This window comes from Mus caroli, chromosome 11 (assembly GCF_900094665.2).
Source record: "Mus caroli chromosome 11, CAROLI_EIJ_v1.1, whole genome shotgun sequence".
Classification (NCBI taxonomy): Eukaryota; Metazoa; Chordata; class Mammalia; order Rodentia; family Muridae; genus Mus; species Mus caroli.
In genome coordinates, this window is record NC_034580.1 from 116,603,915 (window position 1) to 116,628,434 (window position 24,520).

The window sequence follows — 24,520 nt, forward strand, 5'->3', positions numbered from 1 at the left end:
TCTGTGTAGCCCTGGCTGTCCTGGAACTCACTTTGTAGACCAGGCTGGCCTCGAACTCAGAAATCTGCCTGCCTCTGCCTCCCGAGTGCTGGGATTGAAGGCGTGCACCACCACACCCTGCTGGTGGTCTGTTTTAAGACAGTGAAGATGAAGTAGTTCTAGGCCTGAGGGGTTCCTATCCTGGCAGGGTTCAGGTTGAGGAGTTGGGTCCTCAAGAGGGACCAGGGATGCTGTCAGTAGGCAGGCCTCACTTGCATCAGGATGGGGATCCTAGAAGTGGTCTGTACTGTGGTCCCCACCTTGCTGAACATGTAGGATAGTGGGATGCACTGCGGAGTCCTCACATCCAGGGCTTAGCATCTACCACCAACAGGGTGGCTGCTGAGCCTGCATTGCTGGGGACAGCCTTGGTGCTCATTGTCCCTAGGTTCCCAGCAGGACCTTGAACAATGAGTGGTGTTCCCCTTTCTCCACAGTGGGGGATCTTCGAGACTTTGTTAGGAGCCACCTGGGGAACCCTGAGCTCTCCTTTTACCTATGTAAGTCTCTACTCCTCAGCTGGCCCTGCCTCCATCTGGCACGACCCTTTGTCCCTCGTTTTAGTCTGCAAAGTGTGACCTTCTCTCTGGGATGGGACTTAAGATAGTTTTTGCTCTAGGAGCCAAGTTGTCTAGCTCTCCAACCCTGGGTCCCTTGCAGGGAGCTGATATCAGTGCCCAGCTCCCCAGTTTGGCCTCTTTCCCAGTCTCACCCTATGACTCAAGCTGCAAGGGGGACTGGATCCAGGAACAGGGTTGTCACCAGGGTGACGAGGACCCCTGTGAGCAGCAGAGGTGGGTGGAAAGCCTGTGACCTGAGACATGATTCACAAGTCCTACTAAGGTCTGTCTGCCCTGACACATGGGGCCTACCAGTGTCCTAAAAGACAGCCCCCTCTCTCCACAGTCATCGCTCCACCCAAAATGGTCCTGGATGACCACACGCTGACTCTCTTTCAGGTACCGCTTTCCTCACGGGAGGGCGTTGCTGGGCTGACTGTACTGGGAGGGCAGGGCGCCATGCTGCGGTCGGGTTGGGAAGGAGTGCCCTGGCAGGCGCTGCGGTGGGTAATAAAGCCTTTTAGAGCCGGTGAATTCAGAGGGAGCAGTGCGCCTCTGAAGTTGTTTCTGACAGGGCTTTCCAGCCTCCTCCGCTTCCTGCCTGGCCCCGGGGTGGGGATGGGCCTGCCCAACTAGCTGGCCTGCTGTCCTCAGCTGGGGCCGCCTGGAGGTCCTGGCCCCTGGGCTGCTGTATGACACCAGCTCCTTAGCCTCTAGGTGAGGAAGAGGCCTGGCAGCCTGGTCAAAGAGTGGTACTGGGCCTCAGGAGAGCTGGGGTCTCTTAGGGTCCTTAGCTGTCTTTGGCTGTCATCTCTGCCTCTTTCCCTAGACCTCCTGCCTGTAGGAGTGTGTGGTTGGCCCCAGGCTTTTCCATGGGGCCTCCAGAGGCAGAGGCTACTTGACCCTGCACCCTGCAGAGTCAACTGGAATGAATGCCTTGTCTTCCCATCCCCCCCCCCCCAGCATCTGGGACCTCCTTAGCCCCTCTAGTCTAATGGTTTCCTTTTCAAAGTCTTTAGATATTTTAATTAACAACAGAGGTGCCTGAAGGCCTCTACAAAAGTCTGGGTTGGGGGTGACAGGCTCCACTGGCTGCCTAGAACTGCCACCATTGGGGTGAGACAGGGCAGGGAACAAGCTGGAAGCTCACCAGGGACTGTACATTTAGGGAAGTGCAGCCACATGGCTCTGCTGTAAGGGAAAGCAGGGAGGTATCCCAGAGCAGGCCTGTGACCCCGTGATCCCCTTCTTGGCTTATGAACTGCCAGGCGCCAGCTCTCTTTCTTCATCTCTGCCCCTCCCTACCTCCCTGGCCAGTGTGTTGATAAACACTGAATCTGTAAGATGCTTTGGGATTGAGGCCAGTGCCCAGGCCCCTCCCCTAGTCTGGGTTCACATGCCCCCTCCCCAAGCTCCTGGGTGCCTCTCACCCGCCTCAGCCTGATTCCTGGTGACACTCTGCCCCTGCTACCAGCAGCCGTCTCCTTTCATCCGTCAGCTCTGTCTGGAGCCACAGGGCCTCCCAAGGGGTGGCATCCCTTCCTGCTGCTGAGGGAAAGAAGCCTGCTCCCCTCCGGTAGGTGAGCAGGCAGCAGCCCTTGAAGCTGCAGCTTTCACAGCTCTGTCTTGGGCAGGGCTGGGCTCTGCTGCCCAGGGGTGGTCTACATTATGTGGGATGCCGGTGGCCCAGGAGAGCAGGGGCTTTCGGAGGGCATGGAGGCAGGGAGAACTAAATCACAGAGAGGTAGGGTGCAGAGCCCCACCTGCACTGTGAATTTTCTGGGCCTGTGCCCTAGGCTCCCCGCTGTCCCCAGCCACCCCCTTGCTCAAGGTTTAGGAGATGAGTAGTAGTATTTTGTTGGTGCCATAGGGAAGGAAGAAGGGCAAGGCAGGGAAAAGCCTATGGTCCTATGCCCAGCCCCACCTGGCCTGCTGTGCTTTCTGAAGCTTGGCGAGGTCTTGCCTTCCATGTCCTGTAGGTGTATTCTGGGAATTGCTGATCAGTTGCCACCCTCATCCCTCCCCCTGGGCTCTAAGTGGTCCTGGGAGCCTAAGGGGAGGGATGTAGCTTGAACCTGGTGGTCAGGCGGTCAAGTGTGTTCACTGCTTTTTCTGTTGTCTGTGGTAGGGGTAGGGAGAATGGGTTCTAGCCTGGCATCCCAGCCGGTGTCAGCTCCCGTGTGGGGCAGGGTGGCCCAGTGGGGGGCTGTGCAGTGAGCAGAGGGTGGAATCTCATTTATTGATTGGTCTTCTGTGCACCTTCCCATGTTCCATTGGGACCTCAAGCAAGTGGGCAAGGGTTTCAGCTTCTGGCAGGCACTGAATGAAGGCTGAGTTCCTGAGGACGAGCTGGTCCTAGGGGCCTAGAAGACCCCTTTGTAGAAGAGGATTCCTTCCCCGTACTTTCCTGACTTCCTGCCCCAAGCTCAGGGTATCTTATCTTCAAGTTGAGAGAAAGAGGTAAGGAATGAGGTAGGCCCTGGACTCTGCTGCAGACAGAACAGAACAATGGCAGAGTGTGCCTCATATCCAGCTGAGTCAGGTGAGGCTCAGCCTGGAGGGAAAGGGCACTTCCCTGTCCCCTGCCGTTGGAGTGTAGCCTGCTCTCCCTTGGACAGGCTTGGTCCTGGCAATGCCTGGTATTTGCTTAGAGCAGGCAGGCAGCTTCAAAGAATTCAAAGGCCCACAAAAGGCAGCCTTGGACTCTTAGAGGATCGTTTGGTCCTGGGGAGAAAGAAGAAGGTGGCAGGCAGCCTTGCCTTTGGGAGTTGAACAACATTGCTGGGCTGTGCCATTGCTGCTAAAGAGGGCAGAAGCTCTTACTGTCCCAGGTGACCGAGCAGCAGGGGCTCCACAATTGGAGAGGGAGATGCTAGAGAGAAGTTCATGCGTGGGTTCATATTAAGGCACAGCCTCCTCTGAAAACTGATGAACCTTGATGTTAGCAATCCCCTGCCCTCAACTCTCCTCCATCTGGGGCTAGGGACAGAGCCCACAGCTGGCCTTGCCTCTCATGTTGTTCTGGGTTCTCCCTGACCTCATCTGAGCTCCCCAGGCACTGCTTGGTAAGGAAGGGTCCAGCCTTGGAGCTGCCACATGGCAACTGCCTCTCAGTCACTTCCCAAGGGAGCCCCCTTGACTGGTGGTGGTAGACAACAGACAAGACCTTGTGGGCATGCCAGCCAGGCTCCCAGAGGTGTTAGAAAGAGTGTGCCACAGGCTACATATGAACACCACCCAGTTGCTGGCAGGAGTATAGAAGGTGGCTCTGGCTACTCGAAAGGCTAAGTAAGCCATTATGGTGGGAGGTGAGCCATTATGGGCCAAGGAAGGCCCTAGCACTGTCCTCCCATGTCCCTGCTTGGATCCCTGGCTGCCTTCTGGCCTCCTCCCAGGGGCACTGGGGGCAGCCCCACCCCCACCCCACAGGCGCCCTCCCAGGGGCACTAGAGCAGCCCCCCCGCCCACCCCACAGGCACCCTCCCAGGGGCACTAGAGGAGCCCCCGCCCACCCCACAGGCCTCTTCTCATGCTGCTTTGATCGCAGACCTCACAATTGCGTTTCAAAGCATTCACCGCCCTTGTTTGTGTCCCTCTGTTGCCGGCTGGAGGCTGAGGTTTCAGCGTTCCTAGGCCTGGCCTTTGAAGCTTGCTCTTATTAATCTTTTAACATCCCCCAACCCCACCCACCCCGCCCACCCCTCCAGCCTGTGGCACTCACAGGAGCCTGGAGCTCGGAAAGAATGCCCTCAGCCTGCAGCTGCAGCCCCTTCTTAGGTCCTGCCAGACTCCTGGCTGCCCTCAGCTTTTGGCCACGTCAGCCAGCCCCAGCCCCAGCCCCAGCTCCCTTGGGCACAACCTCTGAAAAAGAAAAACATTCGGATGTGGATGTGTGATACTCGGGCCTCTCTGACCTCTACAATCCTGGGCTGTAAGGGAGGCTCAAAGCCGAGTGTCCAGTGGCGTCAGAGAGGAAGCGACCTTGTCTGCTTCATGCTCCCACCCCATACCTTGCCCAAGAAAGTAGGACCAGTCCCTGCACAAAATCCCACACCCTCTGCCCTCTTTGGATAGGTGGGCCACAGGACAGCAGAGCACCAGCAGATTTGGGGCTGGTGTGGTTTTGGGTAGGTGTGGCTTAGGAGCCTTTGATCCCAGGCATTCAGGTGTGTTTTCAAAGCACTGGCTATCCTTGTCTGGGTGGGACAGAAGGAGCTTGGGCTGGTCCTGGCTCTGACTTCCTTCTTAGTGTTAACAACTCTGCCTGGACTGGTGTATCTCACAAGGAAGCATCTCTCGCTCATGGCATCTCTAAAGCAGCTTGATTCTGAGAGCCAGCCCCTTTGCCGCGTGCCCGGGCCTGTTCTCTTAGGACACTCCTGTCTGCAAGTGGCTCTGCTTAAATTCTTAACCTTAGAGACACTCCTACCCACAGCCCCTTCACTGTGGGTTGTTTGTTTGTTTGTTTGTTTGCTTGCATAAGCAGAGGGAGGGGTTGTGTGTCCATGGGACAGGAATACAGGTCTCTTTCCCACTTCTGTCCATAGACAGTATCAGTCTGGAAGACCCAGACACCCCTCCCCACAACAGCCTTATGTCTCCTCAGTCATAAACTGACATTGACAGTTTGCTGGTGCTATAGCTGGGCAGTGGGACTGAAGGACACAGTTCTCACATGAGAAGTAGGGCTCCCAACTGGTGCTCTGCTGTGGTCCATGATGGGTGGAGTGCTAGAGAAAAGGGGTAGACTTGCCTCTGGAAGACTGGAACCTGCTGAACACTGCCTGCCTGTCTGGCCCTCTGAGCCTCCCTGCCCTCCTTGCAGGCAAACCTCTTCCCTGCTGCGCTTGTGCACTTTGGAGCTGAAGAACCAACAGGTGAGTGAGGCCAGCAGGACCCTCCCTGAATCCTGCTTTCTCTGATGCCCGAAGCAAGATGCCTTAGGTGTTCGCTCTGAGGTCCTTAAGTGGGTTGGGGGGGCTGCATCCCAGGACCCATCTCCTTGGTGGGGAGTACCTGCCTAGCACACTCACTGGCAGCATGTGAGTGGAAGTGCAGGTTTCATCTGTGGCTGAGGGTAGGCTCTGGCTTCTGAAGGTCTCTATCTGGAACCTGGGCTGCTAGAACACACCGTCTCCCCATCTACTGCTGATGTGCTGGTGGCCAGGTAAGTTCATGAGGGGTTGGGAGCCCCTCCAAGGCTGTGCCCACCACCTGGCCTTGGCCTCTCACCTCTAGGTGTATGTCCCGGGCTGCCGGGTCCCCACCTCTGCTGCCAGCCCCTGACCCTGTGTCCCTGGAGTCTGAGCCAATTGCTGAGGATGGGGCACTGGGGCCCCCAGAGCCCATCCAAGGGACAGCCCAGCCTGTGAAGAGAAGTCTGGGCAAAGTGCCCAAGTGGCTGAAGCTGCCAGGTGCCTTCCTGCCTGCCATGGACTAGCTGGGTGGGGCAGGGTGGCTGGGCAGGAACTCAGGGGTTTGTGATCATTCTTGTGTTTGCATCACAGCCAGCAAGAGGTGAGAGCTACCAGCCTGGAGATGCCCATCACCAGCCACAGGACCCTACCCCCACCCACCCCGAGCAGGAATAAAGAGTCGCGCTTCTCTCAAAGCTGAGTTTCTTTTCTGCAGAAAAGGCCCTCAGGCCTCCCTCAAGCTCTCTCATCCACTGCTTCCCAAAGAACCCTGGGAGTTTGGCTGGACCACAGGGTGTTAGTGTTTTTTAAAAAGCTGGGGTATCTCTGAAGGGCCTGAGGCCAGAACCCTGGGCAGGCTAGCTTCTCTTCCTTTATATCTGACCTCTTTAGCCCCTTTATAGATTGGAAGTGTAGGAGGAAGTCTCCTTTGCAAATTACCTGCAACCTGGGGCCACATCGCGCTTTTGGCACACAGCCAGAAGAGGACGACTCAGGGGCTTGCTTACCACAGAGCCACCTTTGACTGTCTGGCCTGGGGTGTTCTGGTAACCCTTTCTCCATGCCTTCAGCTGGGGACTGCAAGTCTAGTTCTAGCACCTAAGCTGGTTGGAGACCTGTGTCCCATCAGCCAGCTCCTTCCTGAAGGTCTTTCATTTCCCACCCTCTCCTCAGTGCTTGGGACGAACCCAGAAACTTACCCTGTGTGGGGGGGCGGGGGTGGGGTGTTTGGGGGTTGCAGGCACTCAAGAGCAGCTCTCTACCCAGCTCAATCCAGGCTAGCCATTGCCTTCAGAGGTTGCCCTCAAATCTGTTCTAGGCCCTGTGAGAGTTGTCTCTTCATATTATATGCCTTCTCTGCTTGATCTCCCACCCGGACTCACATGGTCCTCAGTACTGGGTAGCCGGCTCCTAACTCCTGAGCTTACCACGGTGTTTCCACACTGGACTCTGACAAGCTCCAGTAAGGGACTTTGAAGACCTACAGGGGTACTATGTGTAGCAGGTAGCAAATCATCCCACATGATTGCTTATTTTGATTTGTTTTTTTTTTTTTTAAAGATTTATTTATTTATTATATGTAAGTACACTGTAGCTGTCTTCAGACACTCCAGAAGAGGGCGCCAGGTCTCGTTGCGGATGGTTGTGAGCCACCATGTGGTTGCTGGGATTTGAACTCTGGACCTTTGGAGGAGCAGTCGGGTGCTCTTACCCACTGAGCCATCTCACCAGCCCTTGATTTGTTTTTTGAGACAGGGTTTCTGTGTGTAACAAAGCCCTGGCTGTCCTGGACTCATTTATGCAGATCAGACTGTCCTCGAACTCAGAGATCCGAACTCACAGAGATCCGTCTGCCTCTGCCTGCTGAGTGCTGGGATTAAAGGCGTGTGCCACCACCGCCTAGCCAGACACCCAGCATGTTTTCTGAGAATTGGCCTGCCGAGGCCTGATGATCATCAGAGGGCTCAAGCCTAGACTGGGCGGGCTTCCAGGAAGGCCCCACAGCTATGCCTCTCTGAGGGTACATCCTGGCCCTTACCTATACGCAGCCTGCAATCAGGCAGGGCAGGATTAAAGGAAAACCTTTCTGCAGACTGGCCCAGGCAGCAGGCCTTCTCACCTTGTGTATCCAAGTCCCGCCTCCACCAGTGGGCCGTTACTGGTTCACAGAAACATGCTTGGACTCCATTGCCTACAAGTGGCAGTTGCTGTGGCAGATCCTGCCACATGTGTGAAGGCTCCAGTTTTATTGCAGCATGTGCACACATGCTGTTTGTTATCCTGTCCTTTCTGAGAGCTCTGCATTTGTCCCACTGAGATGGATGGAAGGGAGCACGGGGCTCAGGCTTTGAAGCAACTAGACTTTGGGTGATTAATGGCAAAGAGAAAGCAGGCCTCAGAGAGATGGTGTTGATTTATTGATGTTGCTTTGTAAGAACAAATTTACAGCTCAGGGAGGCATCCTGGGGGTGGGGGTCAGGTGGTTAAAAGGCTACACAGCAGCTTTGATGTAGGGTGGCAAGAAGGAGGCACTGCCAGCAGCTGGTTTATTTATAATGCAAGGCTGGGGGCGGGAGGAGGGCTGTGTCTGGAGGCAGGCTGGTTCACCTTTCCCTGCACCTGTCTCGCAAGGACTCTAGGAGGTAACAGCTGCTGGGATCTTCCCATCCTCCTGAAGCTGGAGAGCTCAGGAGTTGATGCTGGTGTGGATTCACTAGACCTTGCAGGCCACAGGAGGGAACTCTAGAAGTCCAGGAGCTATGGAGGAGAAACGGGCTCAAAGTGACCACACAGGCACCATTCTGGAGAGCTGCAGACTGCCCCACCTGCATCCCACATACCAGCTGAGGGAGCACTTTCTCCAGCTGATCCACTTCCACAACATCCAGGTCTTCTGCCTGGGCCTGCCAGACCCCACGGACAGCAGCCTCTGGTGGAATGTCATGAAGTGAGCTGGGGAAAACGGGGCAGCTCTAACCCTGCCCTTGTTAGGTCCCCTGCACCCATTGTCAGCCCTCAGAGGGGGCCTAGGTGGCTCTTGGGTAAGTGTTTCAGGTAGAGGACTTTGGTTTGTCAGTAAACTAAGGCTTTTCTCAGCTACAATCAAGCCTAACAAGAAATTGTCATCTTTCTGGTGTTGTGGGAACCCTTGGCTCACCTAGTACGAAGATCCTCAGGAACTCTGCCATGAGCTGCAGTGCATCCCCGCTGACTGAAGGGAGGGGGGGAGGGTGTCACAGGACAGCCTCCCTCCCTGTGCCCCACATATTCCCCACCCCACTGGTGCCCCAAACCTTTGGTCTTGCGATCCCTGAAGTGCAAATGCAGTAGTCTGCTCACCAGTTCCTGGAAGGAGGGCAGAGTCAGTGCCATTCCTCACAAGGCTGCCATTGTCCACCCCCTGCCCCTCCCGAGTATCAGCTCTGAATGGGGCATGGTTGTGACTTCCCAGCTAGAAACTGCTATCCTGGGCCATTTCCTATGTTGAGAGGATGAAGCCAGCTGTGCTTGGAGGGGAGGATGTAGCCCCCAGTGACGGTCACCTCCAATTCTGGGAGCTGAGAGGCAATGCTGCACCTTTACTGCAGGGAGCTAATGCGGCAGCAGATGGAGGGTGGGGGCAGACAACCTTGAAGAACGCTGGCCCCTTTGGCAGTCCTGGCTTGGATCTACTGCCACACACACGGGACACCCAGCATGTTAAGCTGGGCTGTGGCTGGAGGGCTGGGTGGACTGATAACCAAGAACCCTTGAGCTTTCTTTGGCAAGAAGTTTGAAGTCGGTTCTAGTTGTGAATGGAGACACAGCACTAGTTTGGGGAAGACACTTGTAGACAAGGTCTGGAGAGACCTAGCTGTAATGATGAGTACCAGGTGGTGGCGGCAGATTGGCCAGGCATCTGGAATGGCTTGAGAACTGAAAGGTTGGTGGTAGTTTGTGAGGTGGAGATGAGAGGGAGAATCCAGAGGCCTAGGAATCCCGTGAGAACACCAAAGGTGAACCATGAGGAGCCCCTGAGCATCTGTGCAGTTTGTGAAGCTGAGACCACTCAAGTTTGCCTAGTCCAGAACAGAATGGGGAACGGCTGAGAAAAGGCAAAAGGTAGGCAGTGACAGGCACCCACGACCCTCGAAATGGATGGCCTACAAAGGAAGGTGAGTTTGGATTCACGAGCGTCAGCCACAGAAAAGCCTTGATACCCACTCGCTGCAGAGGGGCGCGGGTGGGAATGGACACAGGCACAGGTGAACTTGTTAGTTGGGCGAGGAGGGTCCATGAACGACTACGTGAGAGCAGTGCCACCTGCTGGTCCCCCCGCCCCCGCTCGCTACCAGAGGTGCGAGAACAGGGCCCCAGTCCCAGGAACCCCAACAGCAGACTGACTGACAGACAGACAGCACCTGGGCAGAAGCCCATGTCAGAGCCAGCGAAAACAGGGCTGGACTACAGCTCCGCAGGCTGTTTCATGGAAGAGTGGATGTGACTGCTGGAGGGTAGGATTAGGGTAAACCTAATTAGGCACCTCAAACTCCTGTTCCTGTCCAGAAGGCCACAGCAAGAAATGTAAGCCCCTCCCTTCCTGTCACTCTTTCCTGAGACAGCCCACTCCCCATAGTTCAGTGAACTATCACAACTCCGGTCACGGTCAAAGCCCCCAAAACTCTACTCAAGTCCTGAACGGAGTGCGAAGGCCAGGCTGAACTCTGCACAGGGCGCGCATTGGCCTGATGTCAAGAGCCGACCCCTCAGGTGGCACCACTTATCGTGGAATGGAGCGCCTCCGCTTAAATTTCGAGCACGTGGGCGAGTCCTCCCAAATCTGTCACTGAGAGATGGCCTCGGCCCGAGCAGTGAAGGCTCGCATCAGTGTGCCTCGCGCACTCCCATCGGCCGAGTTGGAAAGGCCCTGTGGTCCCTCCCGGGAAGACCCCTTGTAGCCAGCCTGGATGTGCCACTGGTCGTCCAGCCTGTTAATCTACAGACCCGCTCAGTCCAACCGCAGAGCGCGCGGGCTGCTCCAACCCTGCTGCCAGGCCCCCACCAAAGACACAGTAACACGTCGACGAGGCTGACTTCGAGCATGCACGACTGTCACGCGGGGATCCGCAACGCCCGAGTGTGCCTGCCACTATTCCAGAGGTCTCACCTTCCGGAAGCCACTGTTTTCCTCCATGGCCACAGTCTCGAAGTGCGCTCTCCGGAACCCTCCCACATCCCAACCAATGAATGTGGAACGCGACCCTGAGGTCCCGCCTCCAATCCCAGTAGCCAATCATCCAAGCGTTCCCCTCGCTGGGACTTGAGTTTCAGCTCAAGCCCGCCTTTCACTTTCATTGGTCTACGGATAGCCATGCCTTCCGCAATGCCTCCTGGGAGTTGTAGTTCCTATCCTTCCCGGCGCACCACACTCTTCCTGGATACTGAGGCGCGAGGAACCGCGTCCTGCCTCACCAGCGACCCGAGGCTGCGTCGCGAGGGCGGGCTGGGGGCCACAGGGCCAGACTAGGGTATGTGCAACGCGTCTACCTGCTCTTCTAGGCCAGTGTTCTGCTGCGCTCCAACTCTATCTCCAAACCCCTTCCTCGAGCCATTCCAACCTCCTTTCTATTCCACATTTCTAGGCCTCCCCTTATATAGGGCCAGCTCAGCTCATCTCCGCGTACACGCCCTAGGGAAAGGGGCTCCCAGCCATCGGCCTAGCAAGCTAAAGTGTATCCTGTCTCCAGGGGCATGCTTGCAAGGCTCTGTCAGCATTCGGGGACATGGAGGAGTTCCGGCGCTCCTACAACCGCCTCTGCGAGGAGAGTGGGGCTGAGCCCCAGGAGGCTGTTCTGCAGCAACTGCACCAGCTTCCGAAGGGCGGACTGGACCTGACTACTCAGAGCCTGACGGTGGAGACCTGCAGGGCCCTCGGCAAGCTGCTGCATAAGGAGACGCTGTTGAAGGAGCTTGTCCTCAGCGACTGCATGCTGAGTGAGGAAGGTGAGGCCAGTGGCCTCCGCACCTGAAACGTCAGAGTGGGGTTCAATCAAACACTTTTCCTCGGGGCTAGCCTCAGAGCGGGTGTCTGTGAGCAGGAAAGTCTTTGCGTGTCCAGGCAAAGAGCTTCTCTGCTCTCTCCTCTCTTCCTGCATCTTTTCCAAAACCTGGGAACAGAGGTCAGTGTCACTGTAATAGAGAAGCCTTAATGTTCCCAGCTTTCACGGTTCCCCATGCCGGCTTGAGAAAGGTCAGGTCTGGCAAGCTCAAAAACTGTTTCTGACGTGGCCTTACAGCAAGCCAGAACAGTGGTACCGCTGTCTGAGTAGCAGCCCTGATGTCACTGAGTAGCAGCACCAGCTCCAGTGACAGCCTTCTCTTCCAACTACCTTTACACAGGGTCCATACTGCTGTTCCAAGGGCTGTGTGCCAACACCAGTGTGCAGCATCTGGATCTAAAGGTGAGCGGGCTTGGGATGCTGCTAAAGTCAGGAAAACTAGGATCTGGCCACCACAATGTTGCCTAGAGCTATCTCCTAGCCTCTCCCACCACCTGGAGTCTCTGTGGCTCAAATATGGTATTCAGAGCCAGGGTAACAAGAACTGACTGGCCAGGATGTTCCTTTTCTAGGGCAACAACCTCCGAGCTACAGGAGCTGAGGCTCTGGGAAAGCTCCTTCGACAGAACAAGTCTATTCAGAGGTAGGTAGGCCTCGCCTGCACCGCACAGCTTCCTCCCTGTGTGGCCTAGGGTCCTGTAATCAGCTCACTTCCCACCACCTACCAAGGTTCTGCCCCCATGAGTAGTGAATAACCTGGTTAATCCTGGCCTTCCACGTACCCTGGGCTCTGTGGGAGGAGTGTTCTGCTGAGCCAAAAACCCGTGTCCACCCTTCCTGTAGCCTCACGCTGGAGTGGAACAACCTTGGCACATGGGAAGATGCCTTTGCCACCTTCTGTGGGGGTCTGGCAGCCAATAGTGCCCTGCGGCAGCTGGACCTCCGAAACAACCAGATCAGTCACAAGGGAGCAGAGGAGCTGGCCCTGGCCCTGAAGGGCAACACTACCCTCCAACAGCTGGGTGAGGTCTCCTGAATTCTGCTGTACGCCCATGAGACCTAGGTCCATTGGGCTGTATTAAGTTGCACCCTGTCCCTCTGCTGATGGAGAGGTTAGCCTGGGCTCCTGGCTATACTGGCAGCCACCACGGGCAGTGAAGCACCAGAGAAAGTATCCTCTGCTGGGCCAGCACTTCCATACAACTGAATGACAGCAGGTTTCCTTCCAGACCTGCGCTGGAATAACATTGGCCTCCTGGGGGGCCGGGCTCTGGTGAACTGTCTCCCCAGCAACAGAACCCTGTGGAAGCTGGACCTGGCTGGGAACAACATCCCTGGTGACATCTTGAGAGCCGTGGGTATGGGCACTCAGGGCTGCTAGCTTCTTACAAGTCGGAGCAAGGCATGAAGCCCTTTAACAGGAGCCCTAAGGCATGGTGGCTCAGGATACACGTTGCTAGCCTAGGTCAAGGGGAAGCAGCTGAAGGTAGGCAGCTTTCTTGGTGCTTACACAAGGCTTCTATATGTTCACTGATACCTTAGCACACATGCAGTCAGGAGTGCAGACTTCACAGGTAACAGCCTAAGGCCCTGACAGCCATCAGGTGGCCAGAAACTCAGCTAGGGAAGCTTCCTGGTACTTTCCCCAGCCCCTCCCGTGTGTGTGTGTGTGTGTGTGTGTGTGTACGTGTACACGTGCTGTGTAGAAAGTAAATGTGGTAGGGGTGCCAGGGCTGTGCTGATTTATGTCAGAATTCACTTTCACTTCTGCCTATGAATCTCAAGTCCTTATAAATGATATCTTGGCCTCAGGCTCAGAAGTTTATCACATGGTGTCACCCTCTAAAGCCTGGGCTTTCAGAACTGGGGTCCTGGATGCCAGCCTTTTTCATGCTTCCTGCTGGAGAGTCACTGCCTCCTGCTGGCTGTGCCTGAATCTTCTGTCATCTCCAATGTCTTGTTCCCAGCCCTGTGTCTTTGTGGACTCAGTCCTTATAATTGTTTTATATTTGAGCTTCTTTTGTGTGTGTGTGTGAAAGATAGCCTTGCTATGTAGCCCAGGTTGGCTTTGACCACATAATCCCCCTGCCTCAGGAGCCTATGGGACCCAGAGGTGTCCGTCTTTTCAGGAGATAGCACCAGCTCTTAAAGTCATACACCCCTTGCCCTTTTTGTGGGGGCAGATGATCCAGGAAATGTCCATCTTTTGTGGGTAGTACAGTAAATTCCCCATATGTGCAAAAGATACCAGGGCATCCCAAGACCCTGTACAGCCTGGTCCTGCCTTGACACACTGAAGTGCTTCACCTGAGGGGAACTGGACAGGGGTTTCTGATGTGCTGTGGGTGTGTTGCTGTTCTAGGGTGGGCTCCCCAATGACCAACTTCCAGACACAGGCAGCACAGGACTGGGTTAGCCAATGACCCTAATATTGAGTCCAGCAGATAACATGACACTTTCTGACAGAGCAAGCCATGGACCACAACCAGGACCGACTCACTGCCTTTCGGGAGAACCAAGCACGCACCAAGATCCTTAGCAAGGAAGTTCAACACCTCCAGGAAGAGAAGTCCAAGCAGGTGAGTGCCCTCACTAGCCCTGGGCTGGCTGCCTTCTCCTTGTGGTATATCTATCCTCCAGGCCTCTGAGACAAGACTAGACAGGGCCGAGGTGGCCTCCTGGCCCACCTCCTATATGCTGACATCACCTCAGAGCTGAGAGCCAACAGGAGTCCTAACTTTCAGGCCTCGCTCTGTTGGTCCACCCTCCCTCTGAATGTAGTGAGGTCAAGACAACTGAGTCCCTTGCACCGGGACTGTGTCGATGCAGGTCCTGTCCCTGATCAGGGTAGGCTCTGCTTCTAATGGCGTTTGACTGACTTTGTCCCCAGTTTCTGGATTTGATGGAGACAATAGACAAGCAACGAGAAGAGATGGCCAGAGATAGCCGGTGAGTGAGCTCTGGAGCTGCAGGAAGCAGGACCACAGCTCAGCTTGGGTACCTGCGTCTCGGTGCCTGGCTTCTGGCTGGAGCCTGACCTCCCCTGAGCCCTGTGTGTTACAGGCCTGAGAACAAGGTCATTGCTTTCAAGCAAGTGGGCTGGCAGTTGGTGGCAGACGCTTGGCTCTGTACCTGGTGAACCGGGGATGGTGTGGAGAACAACAGTTGCCGCCGAGGCTGAGGGAAGCCACACGGCGGCTCCGGAGTTTAGATTTCCCAGAACTGCTTCTCTGTCTACAGGGCATCGGCAGTACGGGTTGGGCAGCTTCAGGAAGCCCTCAACGAGAGGCAGTCCATCATCAATGCCCTCAAAGCCAAGTAAGGCAGAGGAGGGAGGGACAGTGCTTCCTGGGATTTGACTAGAGGCTTGGTAGGAGTGAGAGCAGAAGACCTTTGCCAAGCAGGTGGCATTCTTGATGGAGCTGGACTGAGGGTGAGCTTCCTCTTTGTAGACTGCAGATGACAGAGGCTGCTCTGGCTCTGTCAGAACAGAAGGTCCGGGACCTGGGGGAACTGCTAGTTGCCGGAGACCAGGAACGGCAGAGCCTGTCCCAAAGACATGAGAAGGAACGCAAGCTGGAGCGGCAGGTGCGTTGTGTTGCATTGGTTGGTGGATGGAAGTGTATGACAGCGGCCTAACCCTTGCCCTTCTCTCCCAGGAAGCTGCAGATCGGGAGTCCAAGTTACTCAGGGACCTGTCTGCTGCCAATGAAAAGAACCTGCTGCTTAGAAGCCAGGTATGAGGGGCACGGATATGAGAGGTATGGCCAAAATGGGGATAGAGCCAGCTACCCAGAGAGCCCAGGGTGGTGTAGCAGGGCTAGGTGAAGCTTCCTCTAGTGTTGCCTGCTGCTCAGGTGGATGAGTTGGAGCGGAAGGCGCGGTCACAGCAGGAGCAGCTGTTTCTGACCAAGCAGGAGCTGACTAACACGTCGGCCGAGTTGAAGATCCGTGCTATTCAGGCTGAGGGTAAGCATGGACGGGCTTGGCACTAAGGGGGTCAAGGAGCTCCAGGGACAAGACGCCTTCAGAGCAGACTCACAGTACTACTTCTCCACTGGGCCTCCAGAGCGCTTGGATGTGGAGAAGAGGAGAGCCAAACAGAACATGGAAGACTTGGAAAAGCTACACTCCAAGGAGGTGCTGTCTTATAGATGCCCTTGGCGCTCCTGCCTCCACTTGGGGCCTGCAGACTGGCCCTGTGTGGCGCAGTACTCCCAGTGCATGCCCCTGGCCAGCAGACCTCTAGGTGGTGAGGCCGCAGTTGTAGGCAACGGTACCCATAGTTCAGGCAGCGGTGGACTTGCTGTTTGTGCTCCCCGGTCAGAGCCTCTGTCCTTGGTGCCCACCAGGACCCTCAGGGCAGGCCTTTGCCAAGTGACTGATACCCGACATCCTGGGTAGGGATTCCATGGGGTGAGGGCCAGGGGAGCTGGTGTCGGCTAGCCCTGACTCTCTCACTTGGACAGGTGGATCATATGACTCGTCACCTGGAGGAGAGTGAGAGGGCCATGCAGGAGAGGGTTCAGAGACTAGAGGCCCTGCGGCTGTCTCTGGAGGAGGTAAGGCCACATGGACCCTGGGTGCAGTGCAGCATGGTATTCATGGCCTCAGGACCCTAGGATATCCCATAGTCTCAGCCTTGCTAGGTCTCAATGTGAGGATCCACCCATGAGTGTCCCTACAAGGTCAGGGACTAAAAGTGACATTCGGGCCTGAGCAAGGAATGTCTGTGTGGTTCTGAGGAGGCTTGTGGAGAAGTTTCCCCAGCCTGGCTGCTCAGTAGCCTGGAAGGAGCCCTGGGTCAGTGTGTGTGTGTGTGTGTGTGTGTGTGTGTAGGTGTGTGTGTAGGGGTCAGGAGGATGGGCTAGTGACAGCCATCTGCCATGCAGGAGCTGAGCCGCATGAAGGCCGCGGTGCTCAGCGAGCGTGGCCAAGCTGAGGAGGAGCTCATCAAAGCCAAGAACCAGGCCCGCTTGGAGGAGGTGAGCGTGGGCCACAGGTAGGCAGGGCTAACCGTAGTACGAGGGCGAGACCGGGGCTGTGGGCCTCAGGCCTGGAATTCAGAGAGATTCCAGGAGTCATTGGGGCTGTGGTGCTTCCAATACTTCACAGTCAAGAGGAAGGCTAGAAACGAGTTAGTAGAGCTGACGTAGAGTCGACTCAAGGTCCAGGAGTTCAGTGGGAAACGCTTCTGGATGCAGGATGAGTTTATTACTGGTAATTGTATGGCACCATGCAGCCCTGTCCTCGGTCCCTGCAGAGAAGTGGCCAGTCCACTGGCAGACCATCTGTCCCTCCAATCTTGAGCTCAGACTGGGAGCCCTTCATGTGTAGCAACGATTCCCACACCCACAGCAACACCGCCTTGCTCATCTGGAGGAGAAGATCCGGCTGTTGGCACAAGCAAGGGACGAGGCTCAGGGCACCTGCGTGCAGCAGAAGCAGATGGTAGCTGAGTCCCAGGCACGGGTCAGCCAGCTGAACCTGCAGATGGAGGGGCAGCAGCGGCGTCTGGAGGAGCTGCAACAGGTAGCCATGCATCAAGGGGCACAGACATCAGGGGTTTGCGTCCAGGCCGTGATCTCACCCTCCCCAACCCCATTCCAGGAGCTGAGCAACAAAGACCAAGAAAAAGTGGCCGAAGTGGCCAGGGTCAGAGTAGACCTGCAGGAACAGATGGGCCGTATGCAGGCTGACCTGGTGGCCCAGGAAGCGCTGAGGGAGAAGGTGGCAGCCCTGGAGCGTCAACTGAAAGGTTAGCTCATGTCACCTGGGCAGCTGAGTTTGGCAGGGGTAAAGGTGGGGGAATCTCCTCTCTAAAGACCCAGCCCCCCCCTTTTTTTTGAGACAGGGTTTCTCTGTGTAGCCCTGGCTGCCCTATAACACACTCTGTAGACCAGGCTGGCCTTCAAACTCAGAGATCTGCCTGCCTCTGCCTCCCAAGAGCTATTATTATTATAGGTGTGCTGCACCACCTCATGGCTACAGGAAGGCAAGACACCTACTTATTGAGCCTCTCTCTTGCAGTGATCGGGAGTGAACACCGGGAGGCGCTGTTGGACAGAGAGAGTGAGAACGCATCTCTCAGAGAGAAGCTGCGGCTCAAAGAGGCAGAAATCTCCCGTATCAGGGACGAAGAGGCCCAGAGGGCAAGCTTCCTGCAAAACGCTATCTTGGCTTACGTGCAGGGGTCCCCTCTGAGAGCCTTGAGTCCCCCTAAATGAAGGGAAGCGGGAGAACCGAAGCGCCCAGCGAGGGTAGAAATGCTGCATCCCATTCTCAAGGGCAGGCCCGGGGTCCAAAAAACATCAGCTGCAGTTGCAGGGCTGGGTTCTGTCAACATCGGTGCTCAACGGCACACCTGCCCGTCCAAGGGACTTCATCCACAGTTCACCGTTAGCATAGGCGCGATGAAGCATACAGGATCGCGACCTGGAACCACAAACAGGACAGGACAGCAGTGGGAGGGAGCAGACTCCCCAGTGGCAGGGTGGAAATACAGAACGTTTGTACTTGGTGATAAATTCTCGTCCAGTTCCTTTCTGCACCAGTTGCCCCAACCGCGAGAATGACTACTGGGTCGCTCTGAGTGCTATCAGACAACTAGGAAGACCACCTCTGTAGTGGGTCGTAGACACGAGGGTTTCTCGGCTTCAGGGTGGGCTGGTGTCCCTGGGAAGCATCAGTCTCGGCCGCCCCGGCGCATCCATTTCTGTGGCGTCGCCAACCTGAGCTACACCGTGGCACGTTCTTGTTCCTGGGTGCGGACCCTTAGCTTGAGCCTTCGGGGTCCAAGGACTGGCTGGGGCTCCGCCCCCGCCGCAGCTCGCCCCTTGCCCCGCCCCGCCTGCGCGCACTCGGCTGTCTTCGCACCCGACACTCGGCGGTGCTCGGCTGTCTCCGGCCTCTCGCTCGGCGTTCGGGTCCGCGGCCGCTGCGGCGCCGGGCATTTCTCCGCAGCTCGGCTCGCGGCCGCGCCCGCCGCCGCCCGGCCCCGCGCCCATGCAGGCCATCAAGTGCGTGGTGGTTGGCGATGGGTGAGTTTGCTGTCCCGAGCCGCAGGGGCGGAGAGGCTGGTAGGCGGCTACCGGGTGCGGCTCGGCGGGGCGGGGCAGACAGACGCGCGGGGTCCAGGCGAGGCAGCTCCGCCGCGCCCCCACCACAGCTCGGCCGCGTGCGTCCAGGGACTGATGGGGTGGGGTCAAGCTGAAGCTGTCCACTTCTTCCAGCCCGGGCACACCTGATGCTGCCCGGCCTCTGCCCGGTGCTCTCAGTGGGTGGGGCGGGTGCCTCACCTGTGCTGATTCCTGGGTGGCTCCACCCTCGCGCCAGCCACCCAAGGTGCTGGAGCTCTGACGCCCCTGTGCGTTGCGGCGTGCCCTATCCAGGGTTGTGAGCCCTTGCAGCCGCGCCCACTACTGTGCTCCCTCGTAGGCTAGTCTGCTCTGGTCGTTTTCTATTAGCCCCAGGTGGCCGCAGATCTACCGAGCTACGACCTATCCACCCCACCCCAGTCACCCAAAGTAACCTCTAGCTCTGTAGGAGCGTACTGTCCTTGCCGGGGGTGGGGGAAGAAGGGGCGGAGGCTCGGTCCTGGATCCACGTGGGCTGAACCTCTTTCTACAGTGCCGTGGGGAAGACGTGCCTGCTGATCAGCTACACGACCAACGCCTTCCCAGGAGAATATATCCCCACAGTGTGAGTGCATGGAGATCGGGAGGTAGCCGGGGCTGGCCACTAGAGGCCAGGCACACGTGCATGGGACCTCCCAAGGTTCCAGGGCTGGTTCAAGTGATCCTGGTTCTGGGTTTCCGTGGTGAGGTGGGGTGCTGGCTAGAGTTTGGGTTCTGTCTGGGCACCAGTAGCCTGGCATCCCTGCCCAGCCTAGCCTTTCTACTTCGCAGTTTCGACAACTACTCAGCCAACGTGATGGTGGATGGGAAGCCAGTTAACCTGGGGCTGTGGGACACTGCTGGCCAGGAAGACTACGATAGGCTTCGGCCACTCTCCTATCCTCAAACAGTAGGTGGCAAGAGGGCCGACTCTGGGAGTGGGGTGGTTCCCAAAATGGAGTCGGGAGCTAGCCTTGGAACTAGCCTCGAACTCTGGGTGTAGGGTGCTTCCCGAATGGAATGGGGAGCTAGCCTTGTCTAGCTGCAAGGACATCCTTTGGTCAGTTCTGTCTGTCCCTCCCTCTGAAGGATGTCTTTCTGATCTGCTTCTCGCTGGTGAGCCCAGCCTCCTTTGAGAACGTCCGTGCCAAGGTAGGTGGGTCTAGGCAGAAGGCACACCCCTCTGCTAGGGATCTCTTCTGCTGAGGGAGGCACTGAAAACATCAGGGTATTGGGGAGGACAGCTCACCTCTGGCCTTGGGCCCTGACAGGAACTGTGGGCAGTCTCAAGCCTCCCTGGGTGGGTATCTTTGTTTACTGCCAAACCCTACAGACTCCTAGTCACTCTGTAAAGCGGGAAGAGCCAAGTGTGTCAGAGAAAAAGGTTCAGGAGCTGAGGCCTTCTTTGGGCAGATTGGAGGCCCCGCCCCCAGGCCTGTAGGGTCAGAACCTCCGTTCCCACAGTGGTACCCAGAGGTGCGGCACCACTGCCCACACACACCCATCCTTCTGGTGGGCACCAAGCTGGACCTCCGTGATGACAAGGATACGATTGAACGGCTGCGGGACAAGAAGCTGGCACCCATCACCTACCCCCAAGGCCTGGCCATGGCCCGAGAGATCGGTGAGAAAGCATGGACCTAAGGTTGGGATTATTCCTTTCTTATGCCCTTCCCCACCCCNCCCTCCCCACCCCCGCCATCCACAGCTACCCCTCTGCTGTGCCCTTCCTCACAGTCTGCCCTCCCCACAATGCTACTAGGTTCTGTCAAGTACCTGGAGTGCTCAGCTCTGACCCAGAGAGGTCTGAAGACAGTGTTCGACGAGGCCATCCGGGCTGTGCTCTGCCCACCTCCAGTGAAAAAGCCAGGCAAGAAGTGCACTGTGTTCTAGAGCCTATGTTCTAGAGCCTGCACTGTGTTCTAGAGCCTGTGTTCTAGAGCCTGTACTGTGTTCTAGAGCCTTGCCTGGCCAGCCTGGCTGCAGAGCGCTGGCTCAAGTATGCGCTCGTGTTGAGCTGTGTGATGTCCCTGAGTCTGCTGTGGGGAGTGGTATGGGTGGGCAGGGGAAGCATGAGGACAAGGCTGGGGTGATGGGGTCCTGTCCCCTAGGCCTCCTTTTTCTGGGATATAGCTCCAGCCTTCCCTGGTCCCTATGGGAGGCCAGGAGGGAGCGGGGTCTCCCTCAGGGTTGCAGGGGTGGGTCCAGGGCAGCCCCAGGATGGGCTTCCCTGGAGGGAAGGGTGGGGGTGGTTTTGTTCATCACGTCCCAGGAAAGGGCGGCCCCTTCTTATTTTATACAATAAACATTCACCACCTCCTTTGTCTCGCTGTCTGCCCTACTTTCTGCCCTGGTGCTTGCCCCAGCCATTTCCCTAAAGGGGTGGGGGGCAAAAGAGTCTGGAATCCCTAAACGGTGCCTCGGACTATACATTTCCAAAGGAACTCTTGAGCTTAACACACCCTAGGTGAGGGAGCAGGCATACTTCGCTGCATACAGGATGGTCTCCATGTGCAAACCTGGGGCCTGGTGGGAACTGAGTGGGGGCTGGGGGGAGGGGGCTTCAGCCCCTCTCATTGAGCTGACCAGACCAGTCTGTAAAGAGGTTGACCTAACTCTGGCTAGTATGAGATGGGGTGGGCGGGGGTGGGGGAAGCCCAGGAGGGCCCAAAGTTATGGTCTGGCAACTCGAACTTCATCTCAGAGGCTATAGGCCATCCCTGGAGTGCACATGGGACCAGAGGACGCCCTGCAGGGACATTCTTCTCCCGGAGATGTACCCAAGTGGTTTGTGCTGACTGAGAGGGCTGGTTGTTAGGTTTTTGGTTTGTTTTTATGTTTGTTTGTTTTCAGGAAGTTTGCCAGCCAGTGAAACAGCTCTTATTAATAATGAAATCATATCAGTTTATAATTAGTTGTGCTGAGAACAAAATTAACAAATTCTTTACTTCCTTGATTAATATATGTCGCTAGCCTCTATACCTCATGACAGTGTGTGTATGGGGTGCTACTATGGACCCCCTCAGCTCCATGTCCCCCTCAACTCCTCATCAAATGATGTCAGATGAACAGTTTAAATGTCAGCTCTGGCCAGGCATGGTGGTGCACACCTTTAATCCCAGCACTCGGGAGGCAGAGCCAGGTGGATTTCTGAGTTCGAGGTCTGCCTGGTCTACAAAGTGAGTTCCAGGACAGCCAGGACTGCACAGAGAAACCCTGTCTCGAACAAAACAAAACAAAATAAAACAAAAAGTCAGCTCTGGTGGGAGTTCCACACCGTGGGGTGCAGCAAACCAACCAGGGCTGGACCTTCAGTGGCCCAGGCTGTTGGAAGTGAGAGATTGCAAACTGAATACACCAGGACCCTCACCATGTTGTAAATAGCACAGAAAGAAGTTGTGGGAATGTTCGCGTGTTCGAAACAGCTCTGCCTCCAGCCCCACAGAGTTATTTAGCTCATTGGCAAATGAGTATTATCTACCACCTATCTTCTCCTGGTGTGTGGGGTTGTCGCTGATGTGTAAGCAGAGTCACCTGGAAGCCATGTCAAAAACACATGGAGCTGTTGGTTTCGTTCTTACCAAAAATCCACAACTTCTGGACAGGCTATCTTTAGACAAGTTGACCAACCTCGTGAGGATCCAGCCTTCTGGAAGACCCCTACTACTTTCCACCCCAAGCTGTCAAGGCTGAAAGTGTGGGAACCTGCTTTGGGTCACAGATAGCAGATCTGTGCCTCCTGGAGAATCAGCACACAGGCTGAGCAGAGAGTTTTATTGCAGGGGTGGAGGGCACAGTGTCCTGAGCAGAGAGCTGAGCAGAGTGTTGGCAGACAGGGGGCTCAGGTAGCCAGGAAGCCCCCATCCACTGGCAAAGTGGAGCCAGTGATCATGCCACTCCGGTTGCTCAGCAGGAAGAGAATGGTGTCCACGACGTTCTCCACCTCTGCAGACAGGCAGAGGTCAGACGCATAGAGGGAGGCTTGCCTCATCCTTCCAACCACAGCCAAGCCCCAGGCCCAGGCACGCACCAGGGCAGGTGGTGTAGTTCTAGTCTGGACTCCTGCCTAACTTACCAGCGAACTTGCCCAGTGGGATACGATCCAGCATGGCCTTAGCTTTGTGGGGGTCACTCCAGTTGGTCCGGCCCATGGGTGTCATCACTACTGTGGGGTTGACTGCATTCACACGGATCTGCAGAGATGCCAGCAAGGTAAACAACATGGGAGGGGACTCTGAGCAGAAGGAGAGATTTGGAGGAGTTGCCCCAGCCTTGTGTACCTTGTGGGGCCCAAGCTCTAGGGCCATCATCTTGGTCAACATGTCCAGAGCACCCTTGGTGGAACCTGTGAGGAGGGTTGTCGTGGAGCCCAAGCTGGCCAAGAATGGGAGTGGGGTGGGGATGGGGCTCAGCTGGAATTACTCACAGTAGACAGTATGGTTGGTCAGTGCACGTTGGGAGGCCTGGCTGGAGACATTCACAATGGCTCCTGGAACTCCCCGAGCTATCATGCCCTTGGCCACAATCTGAAATTTTGAGGGACATGAAGCAGAACTAACACTCTTCTTCGAGTTCCTGCGCCAGCCAGCCGGGTAGGGCAGCTCACCTGAGACACCTGGATGACAGCCCGAAAATTCACATTGAAGGATCTAGGAGTGAATGAATGGACGGCCTGGTCAGGGGCAGGGCTGAGGCTGCAATGGGGGTGGGGGGTGTGATTTGTTTCCTCCAACCCCTGCTGGCTTACGTGTCACAGGCCTCTTTGGTGACCTCCAGGAAGGGCTGCAACAGAGCCACAGCAGCATTGTTCACCAGAAGGTCCACGGGTCCCACATTGCTTAGGGCCTGCTCTGTGGCCTCCCAGTCGGCCAGGTCCACACACACAGGCTCCACACCAGGACACTGCGTTATTGGAAAGAAAGCAAGGCTGTGGGCAATTGTGTCCTAAGGTGGCTTTGTTTGCCTCTGCCAGCAGAAGAAAGGCAGTCTGGGAAAACTGGACCTGGAAAGGAACTTTCAACTGAAGGGTCAAGAGTTCCCGCTGCAGCAGCAAATTGCGAGAGAGACACAGCATCCGCCCCCCCCCCCCCCCCCCCCCCCCCGCCCCCCAAGCAGTTCACTTCCTCTCGGCTCAGCATTCTTAGACCCAGGTCTGCTCTCTCAGCCGTTTCTTCCAAACTCAGGGAGCCAGGGTATCCTCATGGACCCTCGACTAACTGCACAGGGCCTCTGGCCTAGGAAGGGGTACACCAGACACGGCAGGTGAAGATCACACTGCGTCTCCCTCAGCGACCGCCTCCTCACCTCTGGACACAGTGCCTACCTCGCGGACCAGGTCGTCCAGGTCCTCTTGCGTCCGACTCACCGCCACAACCTGTGCACCAGCCGCCTTCAACGCCAGCACAGTGCTGCGACCGATGCCTGAGGCAAGCGAGGATTAGTGCCGGTACCCCCTTTTCAAACCAGCCCAACCCCGACAGTGCCACTCGCCTGCCGCCTCACCTTTGCCCGCGCCGGTGACCAGCGCCCGCCGACCTGCAAGCCCCAGGTCCATGGTGCTCGAGCCTGGTCCTGCCTGGGCAAGATGGATCTGGAGTTCCGGAATCGAGGGTGGTGGCGAGGAGAGCCAATCACATGGGCTGTGTCTTGAAAAGGGCGAGGATATTAAAATAAAAGTGCCTTCTGTGGTGCTGATTGGCTGAATGGGAGTGGGCGTGACCGAGGAAAGGCTGTCCTAACCAAGGGACAGCTTCCCAAACTGCACCAGACTGACCCAACTATAGAGGGCGGAATCTGCTTAGCGAGCTCTGGTCAGCATGGTTTCTACTACCAAGATTTCCATTAAAAACATA

General features: G+C 56.5%; 5 protein-coding genes across 12 annotated transcripts in view; 3 read left to right on the top strand and 2 right to left on the bottom strand.

Annotated features, from left to right (window-relative positions):
* The window catches only part of Aspscr1 (ASPSCR1 tether for SLC2A4, UBX domain containing), a 36,598-nt gene extending 30,388 nt beyond the window's left edge, over positions 1–6,210 (top strand). For all 5 annotated transcript variants that reach the window (XM_021176863.1, XM_021176867.2, XM_021176865.2 and 2 more), the window contains 6 exons: positions 477–539; positions 946–998; positions 5,425–5,476; positions 5,697–5,766; positions 5,838–6,013; positions 6,107–6,210. In XM_021176863.1, coding sequence (XP_021032522.1) covers positions 477–539; positions 946–998; positions 5,425–5,476; positions 5,697–5,766; positions 5,838–6,013; positions 6,107–6,120 — 428 coding nt within the window. In that variant the 3' untranslated portion in view covers positions 6,121–6,210. The remainder of the gene's footprint in view (positions 1–476; positions 540–945; positions 999–5,424; positions 5,477–5,696; positions 5,767–5,837; positions 6,014–6,106) is intronic.
* A 1,700-nt stretch (positions 6,211–7,910) lies between these two features.
* Cenpx (centromere protein X) lies at positions 7,911–10,745 on the bottom strand. Of its 2 annotated transcripts, none has more exons than XM_021176834.2 (5): positions 10,662–10,745; positions 8,809–8,860; positions 8,673–8,726; positions 8,356–8,444; positions 7,911–8,272 (listed from the first exon to the last, which is right to left on the bottom strand). In XM_021176834.2, the coding sequence occupies exons 1-5, from the start codon at positions 10,686–10,688 to the stop codon at positions 8,258–8,260; spliced, it is 237 nt and encodes a 78-aa protein (XP_021032493.1). In that variant the 5' UTR covers positions 10,689–10,745; the 3' UTR covers positions 7,911–8,257. The 2 variants fall into 2 exon arrangements, with proteins under 2 accessions (XP_021032493.1, XP_021032492.1); XM_021176833.2 differs by having other exon boundaries at positions 8,356–8,467.
* Positions 10,746–10,918: 173 nt separating this feature from the next.
* On the top strand, positions 10,919–18,080 carry Lrrc45 (leucine rich repeat containing 45). Of its 2 annotated transcripts, none has more exons than XM_029483660.1 (18): positions 10,919–11,022; positions 11,137–11,497; positions 11,894–11,955; positions 12,126–12,196; positions 12,397–12,575; positions 12,783–12,911; positions 14,020–14,132; positions 14,444–14,502; positions 14,794–14,871; positions 15,006–15,141; positions 15,213–15,290; positions 15,411–15,522; positions 15,623–15,693; positions 16,023–16,115; positions 16,446–16,538; positions 16,912–17,085; positions 17,164–17,311; positions 17,584–18,080. In XM_029483660.1, the coding sequence occupies exons 2-18, from the start codon at positions 11,278–11,280 to the stop codon at positions 17,778–17,780; spliced, it is 2,013 nt and encodes a 670-aa protein (XP_029339520.1). In that variant the 5' UTR covers positions 10,919–11,022; positions 11,137–11,277; the 3' UTR covers positions 17,781–18,080. The 2 variants fall into 2 exon arrangements, with proteins under 2 accessions (XP_029339520.1, XP_021032628.1); XM_021176969.2 differs by having other exon boundaries at positions 11,242–11,497.
* Positions 18,081–18,422: 342 nt separating this feature from the next.
* Positions 18,423–20,990, top strand: Rac3 (Rac family small GTPase 3). Of its 2 annotated transcripts, none has more exons than XM_021176972.2 (6): positions 18,423–18,593; positions 19,183–19,254; positions 19,461–19,578; positions 19,758–19,820; positions 20,133–20,292; positions 20,431–20,990. In XM_021176972.2, the coding sequence occupies exons 1-6, from the start codon at positions 18,559–18,561 to the stop codon at positions 20,559–20,561; spliced, it is 579 nt and encodes a 192-aa protein (XP_021032631.1). In that variant the 5' UTR covers positions 18,423–18,558; the 3' UTR covers positions 20,562–20,990. The 2 variants fall into 2 exon arrangements, with proteins under 2 accessions (XP_021032631.1, XP_029339521.1); XM_029483661.1 differs by having other exon boundaries at positions 18,449–18,593; positions 20,133–20,295; positions 20,430–20,990.
* A 1,415-nt stretch (positions 20,991–22,405) lies between these two features.
* Positions 22,406–24,296, bottom strand: Dcxr (dicarbonyl and L-xylulose reductase). The gene is made up of 8 exons (XM_021175763.2): positions 24,171–24,296; positions 23,992–24,089; positions 23,416–23,570; positions 23,275–23,317; positions 23,095–23,194; positions 22,949–23,013; positions 22,744–22,861; positions 22,406–22,613 (listed from the first exon to the last, which is right to left on the bottom strand). Exons 1-8 carry the CDS (start codon positions 24,220–24,222, stop codon positions 22,510–22,512), a joined length of 735 nt encoding a protein of 244 aa, XP_021031422.1. The 5' UTR covers positions 24,223–24,296; the 3' UTR covers positions 22,406–22,509.
* Positions 24,297–24,520: the final 224 nt, after the last annotated feature.

Coding starts and splice junctions, on each gene's coding strand:
- Cenpx (XM_021176833.2), bottom strand. CDS start 10,688: ATGGAGGAAAACAGTGGCTTCCGGAAG. Junction 8,861..10,661: donor AAAACAGTGGCTTCCGGAAG/GTGAGACCTCTG, acceptor CCCTCCTTCCAG/GAACTGGTGAGCAGACTACT. Junction 8,468..8,672: donor CCTGAGGATCTTCGTACTAG/GTGAGCCAAGGG, acceptor CGTTTTCCCCAG/CTCACTTCATGACATTCCAC.
- Lrrc45 (XM_029483660.1), top strand. CDS start 11,278: ATGGAGGAGTTCCGGCGCTCCTACAACCGCCTCTGCGAGGAGAGTGGG. Junction 11,498..11,893: donor CTGCATGCTGAGTGAGGAAG/GTGAGGCCAGTG, acceptor ACCTTTACACAG/GGTCCATACTGCTGTTCCAA. Junction 14,133..14,443: donor AGGAAGAGAAGTCCAAGCAG/GTGAGTGCCCTC, acceptor CTTTGTCCCCAG/TTTCTGGATTTGATGGAGAC.
- Rac3 (XM_029483661.1), top strand. CDS start 18,559: ATGCAGGCCATCAAGTGCGTGGTGGTTGGCGATGG. Junction 19,255..19,460: donor GGAGAATATATCCCCACAGT/GTGAGTGCATGG, acceptor TCTACTTCGCAG/TTTCGACAACTACTCAGCCA. Junction 19,821..20,132: donor TTGAGAACGTCCGTGCCAAG/GTAGGTGGGTCT, acceptor CCGTTCCCACAG/TGGTACCCAGAGGTGCGGCA.
- Dcxr (XM_021175763.2), bottom strand. CDS start 24,222: ATGGACCTGGGGCTTGCAGGTCGGCGGGCGCTGGTCACCGGCGCGGGC. Junction 23,571..23,991: donor TGGACGACCTGGTCCGCGAG/GTAGGCACTGTG, acceptor CCAATAACGCAG/TGTCCTGGTGTGGAGCCTGT. Junction 23,195..23,274: donor CTGTCATCCAGGTGTCTCAG/GTGAGCTGCCCT, acceptor TCAAAATTTCAG/ATTGTGGCCAAGGGCATGAT.